The sequence below is a fragment of the Nilaparvata lugens genome, chromosome 1, assembly GCF_014356525.2.
Source record: "Nilaparvata lugens isolate BPH chromosome 1, ASM1435652v1, whole genome shotgun sequence".
Lineage (NCBI taxonomy): Eukaryota > Metazoa > Arthropoda > Insecta > Hemiptera > Delphacidae > Nilaparvata > Nilaparvata lugens.
In genome coordinates this window covers 78384808-78395657 of record NC_052504.1, presented here as the reverse complement: position 1 = coordinate 78395657, position 10850 = coordinate 78384808, and the positions used below count along the sequence as shown (strand labels likewise).

Sequence of the window (10850 nt, the reverse complement as noted above, 5' to 3'; positions counted from 1 at the left end):
TTGGAGTGAAGCATCAGAACAATGCTCAACGAATAATAATTATGTCTTGTAGGCGAATATGTCTTTACTCATACTTCATAATTAAATACCAAATTTGGTTTTGGAAATACAAATGCTTCTGCAACTACGATTATTGACAAGTAAATAGAACAAATGCTGTAGTTTTTGTAAGTTATGATGGATTCGTTGAAGAATCATACGATAGAATCATCTTCTAAATTACATTCAGACTCTTTTTGAAACAATAGTAGTGTTAATACAATGTTCTAAAACTAAATGGATATACCGTATACAATGGATAAAAAAATATAAAATGTGACACTAACTTGAAAAAGAAACCTTTTATTTCAAAGACTTCTACTATGGAACAGCTAGTGCTTTATTACAATAATGTACAATACGTAGGGTAACTAGTAGAAAAATGCACTATGATACAGGAATAACAAATTCCAATTCAAATCAATCTTATTCCATTTGAATGGTATCACATTTACTTTTGAGTGCAGGATTCGAAGGTTTAATAGATATGATCCCAATCAAGGTAACCGCCTTCAAAAGTCTTTCGCCATCATAAGCCAGTCTTCTATGTGCCTGTAGAATGTTGTAAAATGTCAGAAATTGTCCTGCAAAACATTAAAAATCATTTAATAAAATAAGTTTGTATTTATTGCTGAATGAGCTATTTTTATGAAATAGTATAAGTAACAATATTATTTAAAACTTATTATTTAAAATTTATTATTATTTATTATAATATTTTATATTATTTATTATTATAAACTTATTACTTAAATATTATTCAAACCAAACCACCTAAAAAAGGTTTAAAAGTTGCATTTTTTAGCGTTTTGCTTCCACGCTCATATCTTGAAAACAATGCATTCAACCGACATAACTAACTATTCAAAAATGAAGCTTGATACATTCTCTACACTTTTTGTTTAGTGAAATTTTGTGATATTCCCAACAGTAATACAACAGAAATTCGCTCTTGAAGGTGTGTAATTGTTAAAGTAACAGGTTATTATCCAATGTTTTGCTCTTTAAGGGCTTATAACTCTCCAATAATGCATCATATAATGGGGACTTTTGATATGTTCTCCTCCTAACTAGTCTCAACAAATCTGATACGTCAAAAATGTTGTTTGAAACATTCCCTCCAAATTCCTTTGTCAATTGGTCTATTGTTGCAAAAATGGATATTTCACACTCAACACTAAAGCTGCTGCAAAAGGTGTAGAGAAATTCGTAAATGTGTGAAATTATACATCAAATTGAGGAGAATTTAATGCTCTATAAGCTCATAATCAACATGGATTTTTCCCATCGATTTTTAAAAATTTATAAGAGCAAAAATAGAAAAATCTGGTGTGGCGCACTCACACAACTTTCCTTGCTGTTGTGAAAATTTATCACCTGACGCTAGTGTTCCCGCGCATCGCAAGTCTACTATGCAAAGATCTAAGCCAGCTGGTGACAGGACTATAAAGCTGGAGACTCACGAGGTCTGCTATCTCTTCATAGTGAATGATTTAATAGAATCAACAGTTGCCAACAGTTTGCAATTGAAATAATAACATTTTCTCGAATTTCGAGCTTATTTTAAATTTTAGGTGAAAATGTTACTAAACATTAATTGTAGAGATTTTCATGCTCAATCTTTTCCATTTGGAATTTTTTGTTTAAATTGTATTTGAAGCCTGATAATTGGAAATCTAAAATCAAATTTTACCTAGATGGGGCGGAGCTCCTGAAATTTCTACAGATATGGGACTTGTGACAGTTGATAAAGCTTAACAATGACTATTTTAGGTATAAATTTAATCAAAATCGTTGGAGCCATTTTCGAGAAAATCGCGAAAAACCCTGTTTTTGACAAAATTTTCGCCATTTTAGCCGCCATCTTGAATTGCATTTGATCGAAATTGTTCGTGTCGGATCCTTATAGGGGAAGGACCTTGAGTTCCAAATTTCAAGTCATTCCGTTCATTGGGAGATGAGATATCGTGTACACAGACGCACATACACTCTTACACACACACATACAGACCAATACCCAAAAACCTCTTTTTTGGACTCAGGGGACCTCGAAACGTATAGAAATTTACAAATTGGGTACCTTAATTTTTTTCGGATAGCAATGAAAGTAAAAACCACTTTTTTAGACTCAGGGGACCTTGAAACGTATAGAAATTTAGAAATTGGGGTACCTTATTTTTTCGGAAAGCAATACTTTCCTTACCTATAGTAATAGGGCAAGGAAAGTAAAAAAAATTGTGGCAATTGTGTTTTTTTTTAAATGTCACACCTTCAAGAGCGAATATCTCGAAAACTAGAGGAGATATAAAAAAAGTTGTAGAATAAATATTGTAGGAGATTATGTAAGCTTTAATCTATATATATATATATAAAAGCGAAATGGCACTCACTCACTGACTGACTGACTCACTCACTCACTCACTCACTCGCATAACTAAAAATCTACCGGACCAAAAACGTTCAAATTTGGTAGGTATGTTCAGTTGGCCCTTTAGAGGCGCACTAAGAAATCTTTTGGCAATATTTTAACTCTAAGGGTTGTTTTTAAGGGTTTGAAGTTCGTCTTTTAGCATGTATATTCTTCTTCTCCCAATCTCTTAATTATAATTGAAATTTACATATCATATGTTAATATAGAACTATAATCTAGATAGAGTACCTCTTCGAAACAGTTGTTAACTGGCAACTAAATTAATAATTTTGTCAGGTTGGCATTAAGTTGAGTTGACTTTGTTATGTTTGCACCAAGTTGAAGATTTAAATGCATTTATCGCGGAAAAATTGACTGGGCACTGCTACTTCAATCCTGGGAATATTATATTACTAGCCGTCAGGCTCGCTTCGCTCGCCATATCCGTTTAGCCAGACGTTTAGTCTGGACCCCCGACTGGATTGTCCTAAAATATGATAAAAATGCTCAAATGAAAAATACAGGCGAGCGAAGCGAGCCTGCTGATCTCATTTTTGGACTATCCAGTCGGGGGTCCAGGGGGCGGAGCCCCCTGGCTAGACGGATATGGCGAGCGAAGCGAGCCTGACGGCTAGTTTGTTGTATAACAGTTAAGTCCTTAAGATACATAGTTTTTGAGTTTTATGCGAGAAACCAAAAAATGGTACCTTTAAACCACCCCCACCCCCTTAGCACAGGGATGGGGACTTTTAATATTACTTCCTTATTAACCTCAACAGATCTGCGGGGTCAAAAATTGTCTTCCAAACATTTCCCTCTATACCCTTTTTTGAGCATTCATTGCCTGGATTAAATGTCAACCAGGGGTTGGGTGACTTTGTCTAACTTTGAAAAATATATGGAAAAATGTTAATTTTCAAGATTTATACAAAGTAAAACCAAATGTCAACCTTTAAAATGGATAATTAAACTAAAAACAAATGAAAATCACTTCAAAAAATTACAAGTTATTTATTGAAAAATATTTATGTTTCTGCTGCCTAAAATTTTTTGTACGTCGGGGCATGTTGGCTCCAGCTACAGAATAAGCAAAAAATGAATATTGAGAGCATATTAATTTTAAGCAAGGTGAATAATTATGTTTTATTATGTAGAATACATTATATTTATCATACATTGAATTGTATTTGCATAATATATCCTGCATAATAACACAATTTTTATACTGGGACAAAGTCACCATAATTTTAACCTAAAATGACTTTCTAAATGATCACTATGTATAACAATTAAAATATAATGAAAAACAAAAATAAATGTACTCGCCGATATTATAAGTCTTTTAGAAATGAGTTTTCTAATAGGCTACGAAGTTTTCAGACAACAAAATCACAAGATGAAGCAAGAAGCTAGATTTTATGTTGATAGTTAAGTAATATATCGAGATTCGACAAGATATTGATTGTAAAACCTAGATAATGATCAAGGCTACGGATATAAATGTTAAACATCGATTTCGGATAACAGATATCGGAGATAAATGATTTGAATCTTTTTCCGCGACGTGGGTCAAAGTCACCCCGAGTCGACGAGTCACCCCGGTATTTTACAAAGGCGACTTTCTAGAAGCCTAGGTGATGAAAAATGATACAATATAAGTAGAGTTATAATAAATGAGGTTATGTAGAGTTCTTTTTTATTATTGTATTAACTTAATCATAAGTTAATAGGAAAAATATCAAATAAAATAATCATTGCTATAGATTCACTAAAAAGCTTGTAGTGCACCCAATAAAACACAGAAAGCGAGACAGGATAAGGGGCTAAGCTATCTGTGATAATAGAAAAACAGCAATCGTACAGGAAAACTTTATTTTCTATATGAAAACATAGCAAATCAAGTATGGGTGCCTCAGTAGCCTACCTACGTTTACTTATTGCAAATGTTAATTAATTTCATTAGATTATTGGAACACATCAACTTATATTTTATAGCTTTTATAAAGTTTCTTGTTTTTAATGTTGCCGAAGACCTGGCATTACTCGCAAGGGCTGAAGAAGTTAAATCATAAAGAAGTAAATAAACCATTTCACAAAACTTAGTAACTTACATCTAGTTTTAATAGGTTGATATTAAAAGAAAACTTACTTGGTAGGTTTTTGATATTTCATTAGCTTCATTAACTTGAGCCATTCGTTCTCCACAGAAAACACAAAATATAGGTACGATATAGGCAGTAGTAATGATGATACGCAGGAAAGCAATTGCTATTGTTATCTGAAAAATAGTTTCCAATTAGGCCTAGCATAAATTAAATAAATATAGGCTAAGTGAATTATCATCAGAATAAAACTAAATAGCCAAAATAAGTCAAATCAATAAAATATGGTATGCTACTCTAGTTTTAAGTTTGATGTTTTTAATTAAAAACATTGAAAATATATAGTTGTCTTTCTTATTGTATTACTTGTGATACCCATGATTATAAAATAAAGTGATAAACAATGAAACAATGTTGATCAACCAATCTCATTGATTCACAGTGAAACTTGCTTATTGTTTAACTCTAAATGTATTAGGAAATTCTGTACCTATGTAACTAAGTTAATGACCAACAACCTTGAAAAATAAACATTAATTGTTATCATGGATAAATAGCAACATAATATTTCAATAGGAAAATTCAAATCCTAAATAATGAAATACTTACCAACATATAAGTCAGTTTCTTTCTTGTTATAATAAAGATTTTTTTATTAGGTATGCTACATTATTGCTACTTCATTTTATAACTAATACCATAACCAACAGTAAAAACACAAATTAAAATTATAGTGGTTTATAAATAATAATAGTCATGTACATATTTTGCAAGTTTTCAAAACTCTGTTATCTGTTTCAAACAAGACTGACGACTGTTGAATTTATTCTAGGTTAACTATATTGTTATAGTGAGGTCCACGTTATAATGGCAGTGGATAGAGGTAGAAGAATAGCGATGCCGATTCTCTGCATTGATTAATTATATTTCTACACTGTCATAAACATAATTGGCATCGTTGTGGACCTAGAAAAGGATAATACCACCGGCTTTGTCGAATGATAGACAAGGATAGCAAAACCAAAGTTGATCTAATAGTCATTATAACGTTGACCTCACTATAGAACCCTTCATATTTGTTTTGCGATAAATTTGTTTCATCTGTCATTACGAGAAGTCCAAATAAGATACAAAGAATAATATGCTAGAATACCTACAAGTGGTTTTACTATAATAAATTATTAATATCAGCTGATATTTCATAGTACTATATTATATTTGATAATTATTGTGTTAGTAAGTGATTATTATTCTTCTCATCAATAATAAAAATCAATAAAGTCATTACAAATAACAGAATAAGCTAAACTATGAAAGCCCGCATGATTAATCCTTCTAATTGCCAATAATTTTCTTAAAGCCGCGTTTACACCAAAGTTTCAAACAAAAAGTTGCAAACTTTTATTGCAAACAGCAGTTGCAAACAGTAGTTTCAAATAAAAGTTTGCAACTTTTATTTCATGGTTTTATTTCCATGTTTCATGAAAATGTTTTCAACCTTGATTATGACTCGCCTATGTTCTGGTTCCTGGGATCAGTCCTTCCAAGGATGTCAAGTGTCGAGGATGTCATTTTAGCCGCGGCGGCGTGTGTCGTGTTGTCAAAGCAACGTAGGCCGAGACGATACTGGGTGAGGCCATCTCTGAATTCCAGAGCTACATACAGTGGAAACGACCTGTTGGACGATTTAAATAGAGATTATGTCAACCCTCTATCAGGTGAACTGAGAACGGACAGAAGTTTTAAAAACTTTGTAAGAATGACCAGTGAGGATTTTGAATATATAACTTCAATGATTGGTCACAAAATTTCGAAAATGGATACGAATTACCGAAAGGCTATTTCTGTAACAGAAAAACTAGCCGTAACCTTGCGTTTTTTAGCTACCGGAGATTCATACACAAGCTTGAGTTACCTGTTCAAGATATCAAAATCAACCATATCTTTGTTTGTACCTGAGGTGTGCGAGGCTTTAATAGATCTTCTGAAGGATAACATAAAGGTAAGACGTTATAAGTAGACTATACATAGCCTATATTTGTTATTTTGACAGCCATTTTTAAATAATATAATATAAAATATTGTTGTTAACACTCAGAACCTGTTTAAGAACCCCCCGCTCTCGCCCCTAAAAGGTCCTAGGGTATTTTATGGCAAATATATTTTTATAATTTTAAGCAATAAATCTACTACTGGTATTTCGCTTTATTTGTACCAGAAGTGTGTGCTGCTCTGATACTAGACGCTAATGCTTGTATTATAAAGTTAGGTGACCAAGTTGGCGCATTTAAGTAGTAAGTGGCAGGCCGGTAAAAGTGGTTTATTTACCAGGTAAAAGTGGTTTACATAGTCTAACCTAACCTAACCTCACGATAGCATTAAGCTGAGTCTTAAAAAGTGCAGAATTAAAATATTTGTCATTTTCGTGAAAACTCCATTTGTGCTAGTGCGCATGCGCAAACATCGTTCCCCTAACTTTATAATACAACCATTAGGAACTAATCTGCTTCAGATAGGTTTGTTGGGAGATAACGTAAAGGTAATTAGGGATATTTAGTTTTTAAATAACTCATATTTTGAGAACTAATCACTAACAATATCTTTATTATCATTAACATTTATTTAATACGTTACAGGTTACATAACCACAAGTTCAATTTTAGAGTCTATCAAACATTTAGAAACGAATGCAGGCCTACTTGGCTCCACTTAAAGTTTAAAAATAAAAAAGTATAACATAGGTCAATAAAAAAAACTGAAAAGGGCCAAAAACAACAAACAAAATTACTGTAATGCTGTATAGGTATTTTTTGCGGGGTCATCACCATTGTCCAGATTGTTGACGACTGCGAGCCCGTCGGCTATTGGTTTAAACTGGTGGTCCAGACCAGCGCTTGAAGGCCTAGAAGATCCATTTGATGGCGGGTTATAAGAAATGTCGAATTGAGACATTCCAATTTCCTGATTTATTCTATGTTTTGCTATCATTTGGGATCGAATATCGGTGATTTGACGCAGCTGACAAGCAACATTTTCAGCGAATACATCGCAGTCATCTTTTTGTTGCATCGTTGATTGAAGTTTTTTCATAACTTCATATGCTTCGTGGGCCTCAGGGTTCCTTTTACGTTTGCAGGGCTTACGGTAATTACTAGTGGAGGGGGTGATTTCAGAGGAAATTTTCTCACACAAGGAAATATTTCCATCACTTGTTTGGGGAATTGCACTGGTTTCAAAAGGAGCTGGTTCATCTACTTCTGTTCCATCCTGGAAAAAAGAGGGTATCTTAATAGTATGATAGTTAAAAATTCACTCGCTAAAAATTTAGTGAAAAATGTGGCCAGCATTACGCTATTCAAGCTTATTGTTTTCACAATTTACTACGACGGGAAAATGTAGCGAATACAGGCTATAAATATAAATAATATACGACGCTATACTGTACTGGTTGTACTAGATAATTAATTTCTTCCATCTGATTGCAGCTTCCCTCTTCAGAAGATGAGTGGCTACATCACGCTGAAGAGTATAACCTAAAATGGAACTTCCCTCACTGCATTGGCAGCATGGATGGGAAACATGTAATGCTACAAGCACCAATCAACACTGGCAGTGACTACTTCAACTATAAAGGATTCTTTAGCATTGTATTGCTTGCAGTTGTAGATGCCAACTATTGTTTCACTTATGTTTCGGTTGGATGCCAAGGACGCATTTCCGATGGTGGTGTATTTGCTCACAGCAAAATCAAGAAACTTTTGGATGAATCTGATTTGAACCTTCCAAGCCCCAAAATGTTGCCAGGGAGGACCTATCCAGTACCTTACGTCATGCTTGCAGACGATGCATTCTCTCTGCAACCAAACATGATGAAACCATTTCCAGGCCTCCATGATAAAGGAAGTCTTGAACGAACCTTCAACTATCGCCAATGCCGTGCGCGTAGAGTCGTCAAAAATGTGTTTGGAATTGTATCGGTAGTGTTTAGAATACTCAGAAAACCACTTCTTCTTGAACCAGAAAACGCTGAGAGAATTGTATTAACATGCGCGCATCTGCACAACTTTTTAAGGAGGAGCGAGTCATCAAGTGCATCGTACAATCCCTCAGGGACGTATGATAGTGAAGATGCAAGTGGAACTCTTGTACCTGGCCAGTGGAGGGTGGATGGAATGCCCCAGGGGACACTTCTCCATCTAAAGCGGATTCCTAGGAAACCCTCAGAGCTAGCAAAGGAGATCCGAAAAGAGTTTGCAGAATATTTTAAGAGTCCTCAAGGATCAGTCTCCTGGCAGGATAAGCATTAGGTTAAGGCAATGTAAAATTGTAGTGTAATCCTGATTAAACACTAGCACAAACTTACATAAGTGTTTATTTTTATTGTGAAAATGAATTATTCAAAATTGTAAATTTTGTCAGTAAAAATATACATAATTATTAAAAAAAGCTTACCTGTGGGCCTACTGCTTCTTGCTCCCCCGCTGTCTCTCGACCTTGCCTGGGGATCGTTTTGTCCTTCAGGAACATCATTGGTTGAAAAAACTTCCACTTGGTTTTCCCATCGTCGGCCCCCGATCCAGACTTATTCCCCTTTTTAGCTTCTCTATTGAATTGAATAATAAGGTTCCTCATTTTATTTTGAACCTCTGCCTTGCTTAAATTCATTTCACGTGAAATGTCATTCCATGCATAGTTTTTCATGTTTTTATTTTTGTAATCGGGAATAGTTTGGTTCCACAGGACTTGCTGCTCTCTGTACAAACTAATTAACTTTATAATGTTGTCGTCTCCCCATTCCATCTCACTCAGTAAATTTTCCATTGTCACTCACCACTGATCACTCACAACACGCACGCGATAACTCACAACCAGTACGAGAGAAGAGAACTCACAACAAGCACGTGGTAACCGGAAGCGGTCCAGACAGGGTTACTGACACTTGAGTCGAGACAGGGTGGTTCGAGTGATCACATGAGTGAGAGTGGAGGTGGCAGCATAGGAGATGGCGGGGAAATGTTTCTGTTTCGTGTTTCAACGGCACATAGTGACCGAAACTAGTGTTGCAAACAAAAGTTTGCAACTCCCTTTGATCTTTACCGACTTCAGGTGGAAACAAAAATTTCTGTTGCAAACACTGAAAAACTGTTTGCAACAGCGAAATGTTTCGTCTAAAAATGCGCGTTTTTAGAGATGTTTGCAACTTCTGTTTGCAACTCGTGTTTCAAACTCCGGTGTAAATGCGCCTTAAGATCCCTTTCATTTTATAGCTTCACTACAATGGAGTCATCAGATTTCTTGGCAAAAATCTTTCCAAATTTAACCCAAACATATTTCCAACCCTGATCCTTGGCCTTTTGTTTAGCATTCCAAAGCAAAGACTTTTTAAATTGTGTCAAGTTTTCACAAATAAATAGCTTAGTTTCATTCTTATTCTTGAACAAAGAGTCGTTTTTGACTACAGTTTTCCTTTTCATCATAATGCTATCTCTTACTCATTCTGATGAACAGCGCACAATTACAGCTGACAGAGCATCGGGCCTTCGCCTGGGCAGACAGTGCACAACTTCGATATCCTTATCTTCGATGGGGACGTCATAGTGCTGGGTGACAAGTCGATGCACCATTGTCGGCAGGCCTCCCTCCTCTCTCTCTCCCACTGCTACGTCCATCCCATGGATCTCCAGGTTGCAATTCCTGCTACGTTGCTCCATGATGTTTACTCGTCTGATCAAAAATTCAATTTTTTGTACTTTGTTCTTATTATCCTGAATGATGGTATCCAGTTTTTGTTTCAGCTCTTTATTTTCTTTTTGAATCTCGGCTATTAATGACTTGAGCTGGTCATAAAAATCAGATAGTCCTTGAACATCATTTTTTAAACTTGTTACATTCAATTTCAAGTCGTCAAGAGAAGTGTTTGAATCAATTTTTTTTTATGACTTTTAATAAATGTTTTACTTCAGTCTTCTGACTCAACATCTGACATTCACCATCCGTCTCTTGAGTAGATGAGGCTGCCCTACATAACACGCATATCCACTTCTTCCACTTAGCAATTGACATACGATTATAAGATGTCTATAAGATGTCTCCGACAAACCCGAACATGAATAATGGATACCTCCCTCACAGGCCGAACAAGTGACGAAAGAACCGTTCTTGGGTAGTTGACTTTTACAGTGTTTACACTTCATAGTTTATATAATAATTTTACAGGTTGAAACGATTAAAAACTTGAGAGCGTTCATAGAGACATAATATGAATGTTCACTAGTTCACTAGTTAACAGTACTGCACTG

At 34.8% G+C, this 10850-nt stretch overlaps 1 protein-coding gene and 1 long non-coding RNA gene across 6 annotated transcripts; one reads left to right on the top strand and one right to left on the bottom strand.

The window, feature by feature from the left end:
- Positions 1–322: 322 nt before the first annotated feature.
- Positions 323–5520, bottom strand: LOC111055303. Of its 5 annotated transcripts, none has more exons than XR_005573675.1 (3): positions 5161–5520; positions 4599–4727; positions 323–623 (listed from the first exon to the last, which is right to left on the bottom strand). It is a non-coding gene; the product is annotated as an uncharacterized LOC111055303 (long non-coding RNA). The 5 variants fall into 5 exon arrangements; XR_005573682.1 differs by lacking the exon at positions 5161–5520 and adding an exon at positions 5042–5148; XR_005573679.1 differs by lacking the exon at positions 5161–5520 and adding an exon at positions 4975–5051.
- A 143-nt stretch (positions 5521–5663) lies between these two features.
- LOC120355575 lies at positions 5664–9002 on the top strand. The gene is made up of 2 exons (XM_039444139.1): positions 5664–6553; positions 8037–9002. Exons 1-2 carry the CDS (start codon positions 6026–6028, stop codon positions 8856–8858), a joined length of 1350 nt encoding a protein of 449 aa, XP_039300073.1. The 5' UTR covers positions 5664–6025; the 3' UTR covers positions 8859–9002.
- The last annotated feature ends 1848 nt before the right edge of the window (positions 9003–10850 follow it).